Below are 18,895 nucleotides of genomic sequence, written 5' to 3'. Positions count from 1 at the left end.
TCTCATCAGCGCTTCCTCCACCAAGGAAGCCGACTCAAGATGTTTAACCTCTTTTTCCTTGAAGGGATACAGCTTTTGAATTTTAGACTGCATAGAACTCTTTCTGTCCGTTTTGCCCCATCCGTCAGAGATGATGTCACCTACTTCAATGGAGAAGGGAAAATATTGATGCTCCTTATTGACCTGCTTAAAAATTTTCCTCTGCTTTGGAGGAGAAGTTATAGGATTTTCCCAATTCAGAGCTTCCCTTACAGCTCTCACCAAAGAAGGAACCAGGGAGTACTCGAAGCCCATCCCCGGATCTTCTGCTTGTTCTGACTCTCTATCCGAGGGAGGAACGGATGGGTGGCTAGGCTGGGTGGACTCCCAAGTTTTGTGGACCAGCCCCTCTCCTGATGAAGAGCATAGAGGCTCCGGTGGGGGTTCACGAGGCTTGCTAGCTTCTCTCTCCTGCAGAGAGTCTCTCACGACCTGTTTAACTAATGATTCAAGGTGCTGGTCTGCACCCTCCCTCTCATTAGCTGCTTTAGAGAAACAGTGGTCACAGAGAGACTTTGTCAAGTATCAGGTGTGACCAGAGCTGTGTGGACAGCAACAGGGGAACAAACGCAGGTAAGGTGAAAATATATGATTTATTAAAGATAAGTGAATAAATATAAATACAACCACCTTCAGTATCACTCAGTGCACAACAACCAATACCAAACAGAAACCCACAAATAATAATACTAACAGACAAATATATATATATAAGTAATGGGGAATACCAGAATCATAAACAGGGCCAGGCCAGGGTCTTCAACGGGAAGTCAGCAGCTGGGGAAAGGGAAAACAAACAGGACAAGGAGAGGATGGATGGGTCACAGGAGGGACGGGTACAGGTACAAGGCTCAGGGTACAGGTAACAGATAGAAACAGGGTCAGGATCAGGTACAGGTACAGAGCTTCTCAGGTTCAGAATCAAGGCACAAGGAAATATACCAAGGCAAGGCATAGATGTGTCTGCCGGGTATTTATACACATTTCAATCAGACTCAGGTGATGCCTGATTGCAGGAGATGATGTCGGCCCCACACTGCCAGGAACCACCCCCTGCTGACAGGGACTGGGGCCCCACATCCTGCCCCCTTGCTGGTGTGAGATGAGGGGGGTGGGGAGAATCTCTACTGCGGTGTCTGGATTTACCTTGGGTATTAATTCTCCATTACTTTCCAAATTGGTTTGACTGAGCGTTTGGGTAACTCAGTCGGCTCAGGATCATGTGCTGGGGTTGCTGTGTGTTCACATTCAGAGTCGTGGTAACTCATGGCAGATAATGTCTGAGTAATAAGCAGGCAGGATCTGTGTGCTGTAATATGACACCATGCAGCCTGGACTCAGGTTATGAGGCTTGCATGTTCTGCTCTCTTATTCTTCCTTGCAATGAGGGCAGTAAATCTTGTCTGTATCAGTACTGTCATGCAGAAATCTTGTAATTAGGCTGTGGAACTCTGTTTTTCTACTGTTCTGACTCAACTACAAGGCCATAAACTTTATCTCCAGCTTCATATAGGGCTTACATGACCTGGTGTTCTATTTATCCCTTGCATCAATTCAGACAGCTCAACTCAATGAATAACTCACTGTTAGAGAGACAGACGATGAATCCTTTCGAATGTTTTGTTTAATGATGGATATTTATAGAAAATGTTGGTGTTGTAAGCCACATGGAAGGAGGTTACAGCAAGGTGCACCTGCAGGGTGATTGTGGCCAGACTCTGGGTGGGGACCCAACCTGATTTAAATCTAGCCAAGCTTGTGCTAGAGTGTGATAACATATGCAATACCTGATCAAGCTCTCTGTCTGTCTGCCCTGCTCTGCTAGATTGGATTTTCCTGTGTATGACCTTGGAACGGATAACGACTATTCTCTAAACTCTGCCTGCCTTTTACCTGGACTGTCCTTCAACCAATTTGTCTGTCTTTCAACCATAAGTATCTATTTGCTTTTCTCAGTTTGCGCCTGCCCTGGAATGGTGTCCAGGCACTATAGCATTGTGTATAAGTCCTAGGGGCAACCGAGTACCAGTAGGCCTGCTTGCCTTATGGGAAAGGGGGTCGCTATAGGCGAAGAACACAGTAGCCAGCTATAATGACTGACCACCTGCGTTAGGGGTAAGTGTGACACCACCAAAAGAAAGCTCTATTGGTGTGAAAAAAAATGATATAATACCATCTGCATACAGTGCATGCAGTGCGATGCTGCATCTGTCCCCAGCAGTCTCTAAACTGAGAACTGAGCCACCGAACATCGACAATGGCTCGGTTCTTACCCCTCCCCCGAGCTGCTGACTGTCAATCAGCAGCTCTCCTGCTCTGCTCCTCCACGCTCACTGGAGCACTGAGCTGTGGAGGGGCGGGGAGTGGCTGTCTCAGCGGCTCGCTGAGAGGCTGAGACTGCCATCAGTCCAGGCACCTGGCAGATCCAGGCTTCAGAAGCCTGGATGACACGGTGCCTGGACTGATCCTAGTGACGTCAGCAGACAGCGACAAAACGCATTGCACTCCTGTGACCCAGAGGAGAAGCCCAGCCAAATGAGCTCAGGCTTGACTTCTCCTTTAAGGATTCGCTGATAGCTAAATGAAAAAAAAAAACTTTGCCGGCAATAGAAGAAAGTAAAAAAAAAATGGCGTGGGGGGTCCCTCCAATCCATAACAGGTCTTTTGGGTCTGGTATAGATATTAAGGGGAACCCCATGCTAAAATTAAAAAAAAAAAAAAAGTGTGGGGTCCCCCCAAAATTCATACCAGATCCTTATCTGAGCATGCAGCCTGACAAGTCAGGAAAGGGGGGGCGAACGAGCCTGAACCATACCAGACCACATGTCCTCAACATGCTTTGGGGCAGGGGGGGCTCTGATACTGGATACTATGGACTGTTTGGTTTTAATTATGATCCCGTGGAGGGGACATTGTATTAATGTCAGATTGACATGATAATCTTCTTATGTTCTTTCTAGCCCTGTTGAAGAGGGCAGGTAAGACCCCTGAAACATGTTGGCTATTTCTTGATCTGTACCCTTACCTTTAATGGAATAAAGTTGTATCTGGACCTCTTAGCAGTGGCGTGGTGCTTAAATTTCAACCATTTTTGGAGAAAGAGGGTCCACTGAGAGAGACCTGTGCTCTGGTCTACCTTTGAGAAAGGCCTGGCATCCCCAAGCATGGGGCAAGCCCTTTGTCTTACCTCCCAAACAGTGAGAAATTGCCAGGTTCCACAAGGAGGGGAAGCATTCATATACCATGTATCACTGAAGGTTTCATCTTTTCTGTCTTCTCATAAACTGGGCTGGCCAGGCTCCATCCTCTCAGCCTTTTATATGTCTCCTGAATGTCAATGACTGGCAGAGAGAATGCCCATCAACCTGGGAATGGGATAAATCAAAGCAGAATTCAAGCTTTAATATTACTTAAAAGTCTTATGCACACAGAGTCTAAAAAGAGGTGCTTTTACAGGCGTTTGTCACTTTTTTATGTCTGTAAAAACATCTCTATGTTAGCCTATGCGGGCATGCGCACATAGGCATTTATAGGTTTAGTTGAAGATGGAATGTTTATATACAGAAAGAAATAACATCACAAGTGCGTTATTGAGAGGAGTTGAAGGATAGAAAAAATGGTGAACATGCCTAAACTCGTGTAAATGCATGAAGCCTGTAGGCGCATTTGTGATTTGTGCTTTCTGATCTAAATAGATTCTAGTAGTTAAAAAAAAAAAGTTATTTGGAATATTAAAATGACAATTCAGGAATTGTATTCAGGAAGTTCTGAGTGGCCTTGCCCCATATATGGCCTTTTGCTTTCTAGCTTGACTTTTGTGGTGTGCTGCTATTCTACTCCTTGGTAATAGTGAAAGACGTCTTCCAAACCCAGATCATCACTGCTGTGGAGATGCACCAGGATCTGTGGGACCTTTCCCACCCACGCTGGATCCACAAGAAAAACACCTAGATGAAGATTGCCCATGATCTGACTGAGGACTAGGACAGCCTTAATTGAAGGCAGAAGAAGGATAGGGGTAAGTGCTTATCTTTGCATTATTCATCTATGTAAACTTTTTTTGTTAATTTAAGAGGTAACTGGCCAGTCAGATGTAATTGATGTGTGCCTGTTTACATCCGACCACTTTCAGATACTTCAAACTGCAGAGACAAAGTGCTTGCCATAAGATTTTGCTTGTGTTTAATCTAATTTGTAATGTTTTCTTCTTTTAAATGATAACATCCAACTTTCTTTACAACATCCAACTGGTCTGCTGGTGTGAGGGAGGAGCAGGTGGAAGACAGTGAGGCTGGGTACTCTGACCCAGCTACAACAGTGAGCACACTGTCACCTCACCACCAGCCACACTGGGAGAATCAGAGCAGTCAGGTATCTATTTCCATAATCTTTCCATCTTCACATTGTCTGTAATACATTTTCTGTCTCTCTAGGATGCTGCAGGGTTATACCCATCTTTGTCTGTGTGCGCGCACGTGGGCGGTGTCACCAAATAGACCAAAAAATCCTGGAGTTATTGGGCAAAGTGCAGCAGAAATGAAAGAAATGAAAATCCATTTTTGGATCCTATGAACCCACAGTCTGCTGCAGCCTGTTGATACGTCCCCTCCATCCTACCCCCAATCCACTGCTCCCCCCCCCCAAACACATACCAGACCCATTCTTTTCCTTATACTTGTATGGATCCCTCCCATCCTCCGTGGGATTTTTTTCTCAGGGCCATCCCTCCTGTTCCTACCCCCTTTACCATACCTTGTTTGTTTTTTGCTATCTTTTGACTGAACAGCAGCTATGCCTTAGTCAAATGTTATGGCCACTGTTTATCTTATATTAATATATTTTAGCATTTTATTTTTTAAAAAATAGCTATTTTTGGCTATTATTAAAAGCATCCTCATGTTGTTTCTTTCTTTTTCAAGTTCCAGGGAATGTGTCAGGTGCACTGCAGCACAAAGAGGGATACTTTTGCATCTACGTGTGGTAATACGTCCATTCTCAAAGTAATAGCCATTTTTTGCAATATGGCACTGCGTCGTTTTACCTGACAATTGCGCGGTCGTACGACGTTGTACCCAAACAAAATTGACGTCCTTTTTTTCCCCGCAAATAGAGCTTTCTTTTGATGGTATTTGCTCATCTCTGTGGTTTTTATTTTTTGCACTATAAACAAAAAAAGAGCGACAGTTTTGAATATTTAAGAAAATATCCAAAAAATGTAAAAAAATAATTTCTTCATCAGTTTAGGCCAATATGTATTCTTCTACATATTTTTGGTAAAAAAAAAAAATCGCAATAAGCGTATATTGATTGGTTTGCGTAAAAGTTATAGCGTCTACAATATAGGGGAAAGATTTATGGCATTTTTATAATTTTTTTTACTAGTAATGGCGGTGATCTGCAATTTTTAGTGGGACTGCGACATTGCGACGGACAGATCGGACACTTTTGGCACTTTTTTGGGACCACTGACATTTATACAGCTATCAGTGCTATAAAAATGCACTGATTACTGTGTAATTGTCACTGGCAGGGAAGGGGTTAACACTAGGGGGCGATCAAGGGGTTAAGTGTGTTCCCTAGGTGTGTTTCTAACTGTGAGGGCATGTGACTAACTAGAGAAGGAGCCAGATCGCTGTTCCTACACAATCTGTCTGTCCTCCCCTGTCAGAACAGGGATTTGTGTGTTTACACACACAAATCCCCGTTCTGGCTCTTGTGCCCGCAACCGCAGGTGGCCGGCAGCGGGTATGCCATACGGGTACCGAGATTCGTGCATCGGTGCCACTCTGCCGCCGTAAATCGGCGTGAGCTGGTCGGCAAGTGGTTACATTTTGCCACGGCCCGTGTACAGCTGTGAGCGGCCTGCTTTATAGTGGTGCGATTTCAGATGCAACTTGAGTTGCACTGAATTACATGATAAGGGAAATTCATTGTTCATTCACTTCATTGGTGCCTGTTCAAATCAATGCAACTTCATGCAGTGCGATTTTGGAAAAGGTTCCTGAACTACTTTGATGCCATTCCAACACAATTTTGACCTCCATAGAATATGTAAACCACTATCAAAGCAGCATCCAAGCTGCAATACACACCTGTAATTGCACTGAAAGTTGGATCAAAATCTGACTGAGTAGTGTAAACCTAGCCTTATGCCGCGTACACACGAGCGGACTTGCCAACGGGCTAAACTCTGTTGGCATTTCCGACAGAAAGATTTAGAACATGTTCTATATCTGAGTCTGTCGGAAATGTCAACAGAAAAAGTCCGATGGGGCATACACACGGTCGGAATGTCCAACCAAGAGCTCCTATCGGACTTTTTCCGGCCGTGTGTACGCGGCATAAGAGTTCATGGGGATGGTAAAACTGCAGATCAACTGCTTGCTTTTACAATTCCCTGATGTCACATGTGAACAAGCCCTTAGGCTTTAAAGTGGAACTAAACGCTCTTATTCTTTTGCAGCCCCCCCCCCCCCCCCCCGAGGATGCCCACACTGGACCACCAGGGATGCCACCAGGCATGCCACCCTAGACCACCAGGGATGCCAATCAGTGCCCACAATGGGCATTGTAACGATATCACGTACGGGACATGAAAAGCTGTAGCTAGCTGCCATCTTGTGTGGAAGTAGCCATGACAGTTTGGCTAACCATGTAACCTTACAGAAAACTCTGAACTCCCTCCTTCCTCGTCTTAGGAATTCAAAGCTTTTTAAGTTCAACAGAAAAGGTTATCTCAACAGAGAAAACAGAACCAGGTTAGGTCAGTAGAAAACATTTGTTGTAAGGGCAGTGTTCAGGCCTGTCGTAAAACTGTCACCCTCCCCATTCAGAGACCTAACAGGCCTCGGTTGTAAATTGTCTGAATACACCTCAGTAGAATAAGTATGAAATTTCAGCATGTTTCATAACTTCTGACTTAGTGATAGCACAGCCATAATCTGGACATATTTCATTTCCTCAGATAATATGGAACGTTTCAAGTCCAGACACCCCTATGTCAGGTCATATGGGAAACCCCTGGGACCACTTATCCCTCCAAAGCAGGCTATACGTTATAGAGATGGCATGTTTAGACTTGTTTTGAAGGAAATCTCAAGTTGAATAATAATATGGATATTTGGAGTCTGTAAACACTATAGATGCAGATATATGAATATGTATTACAAAATCTACCTGGGACGTGGTCATGAGTGTAGACACTTCCCAGCAACCAACCCCTAAACAAGCTGACCAGATGATTGGTTACTGGTCGCTGTCAACACCCCCTTTGATTTGACAGAAAAGAGGAGATGCCAAGACAACGGGCAGTTCTCCTTTTACCATCCAAGAAGAAACATCTGCCAAGTCGAGAACCGATTACCTAGCTCATCGATCGAACTCTGATCAACCCTCGGACATTAATTGCAAGTATTCTTCCTTCCCAATTCTACCTTATTGCTTTGTGGCTGTATATTGTCTTTATCTTTTGAAACATCTTTTTTCTGTAAATATTTTATTTGCATCAACTTTGACCTTTTCATAATAAACCCTTATGTTGAAAAGTGTTAACCTCGTCTCTAAAGCTCTTAATGCAAGCTATAAACGAACCTGCCTCTTGAAGGGCGCTACTGTTGTAGAGTAAGACTCTGAGCAAACCTGTCTGTGGTGGCAGTGTGTGTGGCAGAAGCTTATTCTAAAATTATAATTGGTATTGCTAAAATTACGAGTCTCCCCCGGCTCGGTCTTTTAAACAGGGGTGGTGGCAGTTAAAGGGTTAATTGTGTAATTAGCCCAGTGATAATCACTCTCAGGTTGCTCGCACCTAGATTGTGGTCCCGCAAGCTGGAAAATCTTTGTGCTGGGCGCAGCTGAGAGTGGCATTGTTACGTAAGTGACAGTGTGGTGTGAGGTTGGCCGGTCCTTCATTGCAAGTTAGCGAGGAGGGCGGGGATCTGACACCCGCGTTCGTCACATATTGGCTGGCAGCGTAGTGGGATAGTTTTGCATTAAGAGCATTTAGTGCATTGTTAGGAAGTAGCTCTGCACTGAAGGATTGTAACCTTTGTGGAAACAGTCCTTAGAGACAAGCTGGTGCATATTTTTTTGATTTTTATTTTTTCAAGAGAGACATACAGCAACAGCTCCTTCCTACACCTTCTTCCTATCTCTTCTTTCTGTTCTATCTCTTCTGCTTGCAAAATGTCTGGGTTATCAGCATATAAAAAGATGAGCAAGAATGAACTGACTGCTGAGTGCGCAGAAAGAGGAATTGACGTCAGTGGCAAAAATCGTGAAGGCTTGATACATGCCTTACAGGAGTTTGATATCCGTGCAGACCAGAACCTGGGGGAAACTGGACCAGAAAGGGTTTCCGCTACTCCAGAGCCCAGTGGTTCAGAGGTGGCCTCACTAGATGGGCAAGCAGAGACTGACACTGGAATACCACGGATTGTTACCTCCAAGCCACCACAAGAGCAGGCTAGCATCAGATTGCCTGAAACCATCATAGACTCTCTTCAAATGCAAGAAACTCTACAAAACCTCAGGGAGACGGATCCTGTGGTGTACTTGCAGTTTCTGGAACGCCAGGCCAAGCGAGAGGAATGCAGGGCTGAGAGGGAGGCTGATCGTCGGCACGAACTGGAGATGGCTAGGCTCCAGCAGCAGCGACAGGCTCAGAACCTCGGAACCCTAGAGCACAGGGATGCCTCTCTGCCAGTGACCCCGGCAGCCAAGTTTAAAGTTATGGAAAAGGACAGTGATATTGACGTGTATCTACTGTCGTTTGAAAAAACTTGCCGTCAGTACCATCTGCCCCCAGCACAATGGGCCCGGTACCTGACGCCAGGGCTACGAGGCAAGGCCCTGGATGCTTATGTCGAACTGTCAGAAGAGCAGTGCGACGATTATGAGGCCCTAAAAGCTGCAATCATCCAAAAGTTTCAGCTAACCCCGGAAGTGTACCGGAAGCGTTTTAGGTCCTTGCAAAAGGGGCCTGGGGACTCATACATGGATGTGGTAGGTCGCTTACGCACCACATTCCGGCAGTGGACTAAAGGCTTGAAAGCCGATTCTTTTGAATCCCTGGAAGATCTTATGATTGAAGATCAACTTTTGCACATCTGTCCTACAGACGTCAGACAGTTTGTGCTGGAGCGAAAGCCAGCCTCTGCCAAAGCAGCAGCAGAACTGGCAGATACCTATATCCACTCTCGGGTATCTGACCATCGCAAGGCTCCTCTGAATGGCTGGAAAGGAGGGAAATCGCACACGGCAACCCCTCCTCTGCCTACCAAACAACTTCCTCAGCAGCTGGAACCTGCAACTCCTGGAGCCAAGGCCTTCCTAACTGACAAACGCAAATGCTACAACTGTGGGGAAGCCGGACATCTCAGGACGCAGTGCCCTGAGCAGAAGAAGACGACATCACCTGGCCATCCGGCTAGCAACCCTCCCGCTGTGCTGCTCGTCAGCGGGAAACCTCCCGGAACCAATGCCAACTTGCAGCCAGTCATCATAGGCCACCGGACTGTAACAGGCTTTCGTGACACCGGAGCCGAAGTCACATTGGTCAGACCAGAGGTTATAGAAGAAACAGACATCATCCCAGAGAAGTTCCTTACCCTCACCGGAGTTGGGGGGACCCGTTCCCGTGTACCCCGTGCCTATGTTTTCATTGATTGGGGTGCCGGAAGTGGGATGAGAGAGGTGGGTGTCTCGGAGGAGATCCCCACTGCGGTGTTGTTGGGTTCTGATTTAGGTACCCTTGTTTCATACTATGCCCCTGCTAAGAGCACCCAGGATGCTCCCACGGATCTCTCTGGACCTACCAAGGTACTGTTTACAGATGTTGGGGTAATATCTGGGCAACCTGTAGATGGACAGAGGGAGGGGGAGGGTGGAGTGGAAGTGCAAGGTCCTCCTTCTTCAGAGACAGGAGAGAAGGCCCCCTTGCTAGTGAAGGTAACTGATGTATGTTCCAATGATGCTGAACTGATAAAGGTTAAATGTGATAATGATGATGATGATGATAATGATGATGATGCATTGCCAGTATTGGTGGTCACTCGCAGTGCTGCAAAGGCAGCCGAGGTGCAGGCCCTGGTCGCAGAACAGCAGGAGGAGGTCTCTGGGCCCTCTCCCTGTTCTGACCCAGTGGACTCCACCTCTGTTGAGCCTCAGCAGCCGTCCATGTTTGCCACAGGACTGCTGGCTGGGACCTGTTGTTCCGCCTTTGAAACAGCACTGCAGACAGACCAAACACTAGCACAGCTCAGGAGTCTAGCTGATCGCCCCCCTGCAGAGAATGACAAACAAAAGGTCTATTGGGACAAAGGTAAACTGTACAGAGAAAATATGCCTGCAGAGGGGAATGAGGCTGACCTAGGTAGCAGGCAGCTGGTTGTACCCAGTCAATTTAGGGGACAGTTGCTAAAAGTGGCTCATGAGATTCCCCTCGCAGGGCACTTGGGGATCACTAAGACCCGAGGGCGGTTGATACATAACTTTTATTGGCCTACAATGCTCGCTGACATAGCTGACTACTGTCGGTCCTGTGTTACCTGCCAGCGAGTTGGCAAGGCAGGGGATGTACACAGGGCTCCGCTAAAACCTTTGCCTGTGATTGACGAACCTTTTAAGAGGGTGGCAGTGCATATCATTGGGCCTTTGGCCATCCCTAGCAGTTCAGGCAAACGTTATATCCTTACAGTTGTCGACTATGCCACGCGTTATCCAGAGGCGGTGGCTCTCTCCTGCGTCCGGGTAGACAAGGTCGCTGATGCTCTGCTGGGAATCTTCAGAAGAGTGGGATTCCCGGCTGAGCTCATTAGCGATCAAGGCCCTCAGTTTGTGTCCGACTTGATGCAAGCTCTCTGTCGGAAAATACAGATGACGCATATCATGGCCAGTTCTTATCACCCACAAACGAACGGTTTGTGCGAGCGTTTCAATGGAACCTTGAAACAAATGTTGTGCACCTTTGTGCACTCCCAGGATAAGGACTGGGAACGATATCTGCCTCATCTGCTGTTTGCTTACAGAGAGGTACCTCAGGAGTCCACAGGCTTTTCGCCATTTGAACTTTTGTACGGACGGAGGGTAAGAGGACCCCTGGACCTAATCCGTGAGACCTGGGAGGGCAAGATTGCCGACTCAAAGGTCTCTGTTGTGGATTATGTCCTAAAATTCAGAGATAAAATGGAGACGCTGGTGAAAATTGTGCGGGAGAACATGACCCAGGCCCAGACTAGGCAGAAAGAGTGGTATGACCGTAATGCTAGGGAGCGGACCTATGACATTGGTCAGAAGGTGTATGTTCTGCTTCCCCTGCGGCAGAACAAACTCCAAGCAGCATGGGAAGGCCCGTACACCATCACCCAGCGTCTGAATGATGTCACCTACTTGGTCAGGTTGGGAGAAGGGCGTAGACGGCAGAAGGCCATTCATGTTAACATGATCAAAGCCCATCATGAGCGCACGGCCTATGTCATGCCCGTCTGCAGCAGGCCAGAGCCCGAGGAGGCTGATCCACTTCTAGACCTGCTAGCAGACACCAGGGAGGTAGAATCAGAACTCCTGATAAGCTCCAATCTTACCCCCACCCAAGTACCTGGACTGAAGCGAGTGCTGGCAGTACATGGTAGCAGGTTTACGGGAAAACCTGGGAGGACACACCTCGCTGTCTACCAGGTGGACACCGGGGCACATCCCCCCATTAAACAGTCGGCCTATCGCGTCTCCCTGGAGGTGCTGGCCGACATGAAAAGGGAGGTGGAGGAAATGCTGCAGCTGGGGGTGATTCAGAAGTCCCACAGTGCCTGGGCGTCCCCAGTAGTCTTGGTCCCCAAAAAGGACCAGACGACCAGGTTCTGTGTGGACTACCGGAAGCTGAATGCCATCACTACTGCAGATGCCTACCCCATGCCCCGGATTGATGAGTTGTTAGATAGGCTGGCGGCCGCCCGTTATATAACAATCATGGATCTGAGCAGGGGGTACTGGCAAATTCCTCTGGCCCCTGAGGCTCGGGAAAAGTCGGACTTCATCACCCCATTCGGATTGTTCGAGTTTACCGTCATGCAGTTTGGGATGAAGAATGCCCCAGCTACCTTCCAGAGAGTCATGAATGACTTACTGGAGGGGCTGGAAACCTTTGCCGTAGCCTACCTGGATGACATCGCCGTGTTCAGCCCTACCTGGGAAGAACACCTGGTGCACCTGTCACAGGTCCTGGACCAACTGACGGCTGCCAATCTGACTGTAAAACCCAGTAAGTGTCAGATTGGCATGACTGATGTGCAGTACTTGGGACACCAGGTAGGAGGAGGTACCCTGAAACCCGAGACAGGGAAGGTTGAGGCCATCCTGGCCTGGCCTACCCCTCAAACCAAAAAACAGGTTATGTCTTTCTTGGAGACCGCTGGCTACTATAGGAAATTTGTATGTAACTATAGTAGCCTGGCCAAACCTCTGACTGACCTAACCAAAAAGAAACTGCCCAAGGTGGTGTCTTGGACACCAGAATGTGAGCAGGCATTTCAGGCCTTGAAGGAGGCGCTGGCCAGCGCACCTGTGCTGCAGGCTCCAGACTTTACCCGCCGTTTCCTTGTGCAGACGGATGCCTCTGCCTTTGGATTGGGTGCAGTCCTGAGCCAGGTGGATGAGGCCGGAGAGGAGCATCCCATCCTCTACCTGAGCAGGAAGCTGCTTCCCAGGGAAGTAGCATATGCCACGATCGAAAAGGAGTGTCTTGCGATCGTGTGGGCTCTCCAGAAGTTACAAACGTACCTTTATGGACGGCACTTCAATGTGATCATGGATCACAATCCCTTGAGCTGGCTAAATCGTGTTGCTGGGGAGAATGGCAAACTACTTCGGTGGAGCCTAATTCTTCAGCAATACGATTTCACCATCCAGCATAAGAAAGGCAGCGCCCATGGCAATGCTGATGGGCTGTCACGACAAGCCGAGCCCGCAGGAGTCGGTTGCGCCAGGAGGGAAATTGTAGTTCCCTCCCATGCAACCACCTAAGGGGGGAGGTGTAACGATATCACGTACGGGACATGAAAAGCTGTAGCTAGCTGCCATCTTGTGTGGAAGTAGCCATGACAGTTTGGCTAACCATGTAACCTTACAGAAAACTCTGAACTCCCTCCTTCCTTGTTTTAGGAATTCAAAGCTTTTTAAGTTCAACAGAAAAGGTTATCTCAACAGAGAAAACAGAACCAGGTTAGGTCAGTAGAAAACATTTGTTGTAAGGGCAGTGTTCAGGCCTGTCGTAAAACTGTCACCCTCCCCATTCAGAGACCTAACAGGCCTCGGCTGTAAATTGTCTGAATACACCTCAGTAGAATAAGTATGAAATTTCAGCATGTTTCATAACTTCTGACTTAGTGATAGCACAGCCATAATCTGGACATATTTCGTTTCCTCAGATAATATGGAACGTTTCAAGTCCAGACACCCCTACGTCAGGTCATATGGGAAACCCCTGGGACCACTTATTCCTCCAAAGCAGGCTATACGTTATAGAGATGGCATGTTTAGACTTGTTTTGAAGGAAATCTCAAGTTGAATAATAATATGGATATTTGGAGTCTGTAAACACTATAGATGCAGATATATGAATATGTATTACAAAATCTACCTGGGATGTGGTCATGAGTGTACACACTTCCCAGCAACCAACCCCTAAACAAGCTGACCAGATGATTGGTTACTGGTCGCTGTCAACACCCCCTTTGATTTGACAGAAAAGAGGAGATGCCAAGACAACGGGCAGTTCTCCTTTTACCATCCAAGAAGAAACATCTGCCAAGTTGAGAACCGATTACCTAGCTCATCGATCGAACTCTGATCAACCCTCGGACATTAATTGCAAGTATTCTTCCTTCCCAATTCTACCTTATTGCTTTGTGGCTGTATATTGTCTTTATCTTTTGAAACATCTTTTTTCTGTAAATATTTTATTTGCATCAACTTTGACCTTTTCATAATAAACCCTTAGGTTGAAAAGTGTTAACCTCGTCTCTAAAGCTCTTAATGCAAGCTATAAATGAACCTGCCTCTTGAAGGGCGCTACTGTTGTAGAGTAAGACTCTGAGCAGACCTGTCTGTGGTGGCAGTGTGTGTGGCAGACGCTTATTCTAAAATTATAATTGGTATTGCTAAAATTACGAGTCTCCCCCGGCTCGGTCTTTTAAACGGGGGTGGTGGCAGTTAAAGGGTTAATTGTGTAATTAGCCCAGTGACAATCACTCTCAGGTTGCTCGCACCTAGATTGTGGTCCCGCAAGCTGGAAAATCTTTGTGCTGGGCGCAGCTGAGAGTGGCATTGTTACGTAAGTGACAGGGTGGTGTGAGGTTGGCCGGTCCTTCATTGCAAGTTAGCGAGGATCTGACACCCGCGTTCGTCACAGGCATCACTGATTGGCAGGCATTATTGTTTGGCACTGATTGGCATCCATCAGTACCATCTATTGTGCCACCTATCAGTGCCCATCCATGCCACCTATGAGTGCCCTTCCGTGTAGCCTATCAGTGCCCATCCGTGCCACCTATGTGTACCCATCAGTGCTGCATATCAGTGCCCATCAGTGCCGCATATTAGTGCCCATTAGTGCCACCTCATTGGTTCCCATCAGTGCCGCCTTATCAGTGCCCTTCAGTGCAGCCCCATCAGTGAAGGAGAAAACTTACTTATTTACAAAGTTTTGTAACAGAAACAAAAAAAAAACATTTTTTTTTCAAAATTTTCTGACTTTTTTTTTTGTTTAGCAGAAAATAAAAATCCCAGAGGTGATCAAATACCACCAAAAGAAAGCTCTATTTGTGGGAACAAAATGATAAAAATTTAGTTTGGGTACAGTGTTGTATGACTGCGCAATTGTCATCCAAAGTGCGACAGCGCTGAAAGCTGAAAATTGGTCTGGGCAGGAAGGTGTATAAGTGCCCTGTGTTGAAGTGGTTAAATGGACTGTAGTGCAAATCTGCAAAAAAAAAAAATGCATAGGTGTGAATTTAGGCCTCATGCAGGTAAATGCACCAAAAACGCATGTCCATGCCTTTTCTTTCATGCAATTTCATTGAAGTCCGTGGAGCCAAAAACACACTGTGCTCTGCGTAAAAAAAAAACAAAACAAAAAAAAAACAACACATTGCAGGGAATTGCATAGATGGGAATGGGACCCATAAGAAATAAGGTTAAATGGACTGTAGTGTGTTTCTGCAGATCTGCAAACACACTAAAAGGTATTTTCTCTGCCATTCCTAGTCTATGACCCTGAAGGTACCAAACAGATATCAGACAGGCTGGCTCAGTAGTGACCGCCGCTATATACCTTCAAACCCCTTCAGCACAGCCGTGTCACTTTCCATATTCTTTTTCCCCCCAACAGGAAAGTCTTGTTTACACACACGAGCCAGCCCTGCTCCTCCCCACTCGGCTGGTCATGTGGCCGTGACGTCACGAAGGTCCTTTCGCCCTCTCGGAAGTACTATCTAGCTTGGCACAAGGAATGTTGGGGCTGAGGCTGGCTGTGTTGTCTCGGGTTCTCCGGGAACAGGTGGCACGCGGCCCGGGGATGTGTGTGCGCTGCAGGCGGCTCCTAGACACAGGTGAGCCACACTTCCGGGACAGACACGTGGGCTCCTCATCACCTTCATACAGAATAAGGGGACAAGCTGCCTTCACATTTCTCCTCATTGCACCCTGCAGACATTCGTCCTCTAGTGCTCTTGAGGTTAATGAAGTGCATCTTCCATTAGGTGTGTGTGTGCACTCTCAGCTAGGTACACAAGTAGGCTGCCATCTTTGGAGCACACACAACTTTATTGACAACCGATTCAACTAAGAGCACAGGATTGGAAATTAAATGATTTGCATAGATATAGACATTAAGATATAAAACAGGGGTATTGAATTCAAATATAGGGAGGTCCAGTCAGTAAAATATTCTTCCAGCAGAGGTCGGAATCGCATGTTTGTGCGATGACCGCCTTGCATCCTCACAACCAATCGCCTGCTTGTTAACTCGTACAGACCCCACCCTCTGCCCAGAACTGCCCTGCCTCCAGCTGCTGGTTTTCTATCGAGAAATGTTGAAAAATGCCTCTGATGGATATGCGCGGTAACAAACGTCACTCCACCTGATATGTTGATCAGCTGGCGTGCCGTCAACACAGCGCATGCGCACATCGTTGGAGGCAGTATCCGACACTATGCAAACAGCAGAGGGAGAACTTACTTGTCAGATTCTCCTTGGCTGTTGGGCGGATTTTGCCTGTGTTGAACGATGTGTTTTCTGTCTGTTGCACGCGGGTTCAGTGTGATAAACGGCGTGTTTTGGCTGTGTCAAGGGTGGGTTAAAACGCACGCAAAACCTGCTCTTTAACACACCCACAACCCGCCCTGCAATAGTGAGGAAGAATCTGCCAATTACATTCTCCCTTGGCGCCTAGCAGATCATCGAATACTGCCTCCTACAATCTGTGCATGCGTCTTCACAACAGCTGATCAGGAAATCAGCTGGAATGCCATTCCGTACTGCGCAGGCATTTTTTGCCGGAGGGCACTAGTCAATAGAACATCGGCTCTGAGAATGGCAGCGGGCAGAACAATTCCAAAAGGGTTCCGAACTGCAGTCCGCTATTCAGTGATGCTTGAATTTTCTGCCCTTACAACCACTTCAAGTCCACCCTATAGCAGTTTTACTGCAACAGAGCGGCAACTGCGTGCATGCCGAATCACGTGTGTGTGTGTATGTATATATATATATATATGATCCGACGCTTCTGGGGAGGGGGTGTGCATGTGACCAGTGGCTCACTTCCTTTGTGATACTAAAGTCTTTTTTTTCGTTAAAAATAACAAACATGTCACACTTACCTGCTCTGTGCCATGGTTTTGCACAGAGTAGCCTAAATCCTCCTCTTCTCAGGTCCCTCGCTGGAGCTAATGGCCCCTTTCTCCTATTGAGTGCCCCCACAGCAAGCAGCTTGCTATGGGGGCACCCGAGCTGCAGCTCCCTGTGTCCATTCAGACACGGAGCCAGCCCCCTCTCTCTCCTTTATTGGCTCACTGACTTTGACAGTATCGGGAGCCAATGGCACCACGCTGCTGTCTTAGCCAATGAGGAGGGGAGTCCCGGCCAGCCGAGTCTCTTGTGCAACATTGCTGGATCTAGATCAGTGATTCTCAACTCCAGTCCTCAAGGTGCCCCAACAGGTCATGTTTTCAGTTTGTGATCTGACACTTCTGGGTAGGGGGCATGCACCACTTTTTTTTTTTTTTTTTCGTTAAAAATAACAATAACTGCGCTGCTGTCTCAGCCAATGAAGAGGGGAGTCCCAGACAGTCTTTTTTACAACATCGCTGGATTTAGATGGACCTCAGGAAAGTATAAGTGGGGCTGCTGCACACAGAAGGTTTTTTTTTTATCTGAATGCATATATATATATATATGTGTGTGTCTGTGTGAGATCTGACACCTCCGGGTAGGGGGCATGCATGTGCACCACCAGCGGCTTGCTTCCTTTGTGATTATTCACAGCCGAAGCCGATCGGCAACTGCAGGATACCCGATGTCCTCTGGCACCCACCATTTGTCAGGCAGAGACGCAGAACTGCGATCTGCCTATGTAAACAAGGCAGATCGCCATTCTGACAAGAGGGAAAGGATAGAGTTTGTGATAGTAAAACGCTGGCTAGGCACACAGTTAACACTTTGATTGTCCTAGATGTTTAACCCCTTCCCAGCCAGTGTCATTAGTACAGTGACAGTGCATATTTATAGCACTGTTCACTGTATTAGTGTCACCGATCCCCAAAATGTGTCAGAACGTTTGCTGCAATATTGCAGTCCCGCTATAAGTCGCTGATCACTGCCATTACTAGTAAAAATTAAATAAAAATATCCCATAGTTTGCAGACACTAACTTTTGGGATTTTTTTTTTTTTTTACCAAAAATATGTAGCGGAATACATATTAGCCTAAATTTTTGAAGAATTTATATTTAAATAAAAACAAAACATTTTATTGGATAGGTTTTGGAGCAGGAAAGTAAACAATATATATATATTTTTTCACAATTGTTAATAACACAAAATTATTAAAGCAGCGGTGATCAAATACCACCAAAAGAAAGCTCTATCTGTGGGGGAAAAAAAGGACGTACATTTTATTTGGGTACTGCATTGCATGACCACACAATTGTCAAATAAAATAACACAGTGCCGTATCGCAAAAAATGGCTTAGTCATGAAGGGGGTAAATCTTCTGGAGGTCAAGTGGATCAAAAACAAGGATGTGATGCCTATATGTGCAGCGTATTCCGACAAGTTATAGCAAATCGCAGCACGAGGTATGACAAAACAAACATGCATTATCACCTATATCCCGCACCAACTCTATACAGTGAGGGAAAAAAGTATTTGATCCCCTGCTGATTTTGTATGTTTGCCCACTAACAAAGAAATGATCAGTAAATAATTTGAATGGGAGGTTTATTTTAACAGTGAGAGACAGAATAACAACAAAAATATCCAGAAAAACGAATTTCAAAAAAGTGATACATTGATTTACATTTTAATGAGTGAAATAAGTACTGTATTTATCGGCGTATAACACGCACCGGCGTATAACACGCACCACCAATTTAGGAGGGAATTTTAAGGAAAAAAAAACTTTTAGGAGGGAAGTTGAAGGGAAAAAAAACTTACATTTAAACGCCCATCATTGCAGCCTTGTCAGTGCAGCCTTGTCAGTGCAGCCTTGTCAGTGCAGCCTTGTCAGTGCAGCCATGTCAGTGCAGCCATGTCAGTGCAGCCTTCCCCAGTGCAGCCTTGTCAGTGCAGCCTTCCCCAGTGCAGCCTT

The 18,895-nt window shown here is 46.5% G+C and overlaps 1 protein-coding gene and 1 long non-coding RNA gene across 4 annotated transcripts in view; one reads left to right on the top strand and one right to left on the bottom strand.

Moving 5' to 3' along the window:
• Positions 1-15,600, bottom strand: part of LOC141104208 (uncharacterized) — a 52,327-nt gene extending 36,727 nt beyond the window's left edge. Inside the window, exons 1-2 of the long non-coding RNA XR_012235480.1 lie at positions 15,362-15,600; positions 3,227-3,404 (exon numbers count right to left, since the gene is read on the bottom strand). This is a non-coding gene — a long non-coding RNA (uncharacterized lncRNA). The remainder of the gene's footprint in view (positions 1-3,226; positions 3,405-15,361) is intronic.
• Positions 15,444-18,895, top strand: part of POLRMT (RNA polymerase mitochondrial) — a 287,623-nt gene continuing 284,171 nt past the window's right edge. The window contains exon 1 of one of the 3 annotated variants that reach the window (XM_073594039.1): positions 15,444-15,638. In XM_073594039.1, coding sequence (XP_073450140.1) covers positions 15,539-15,638 — 100 coding nt within the window. In that variant the 5' untranslated portion in view covers positions 15,444-15,538. The remainder of the gene's footprint in view (positions 15,639-18,895) is intronic. The other 2 variants (XM_073594038.1, XM_073594037.1) reach the window with 2 other exon arrangements.

Source organism: Aquarana catesbeiana, linkage group LG01, assembly GCF_042186555.1.
Source record: "Aquarana catesbeiana isolate 2022-GZ linkage group LG01, ASM4218655v1, whole genome shotgun sequence".
Taxonomy (NCBI): Eukaryota; Metazoa; Chordata; class Amphibia; order Anura; family Ranidae; genus Aquarana; species Aquarana catesbeiana.
The sequence above is the reverse complement of the archived record's forward strand: the minus strand, read 5'-3'. Positions and strand labels throughout refer to the sequence as shown.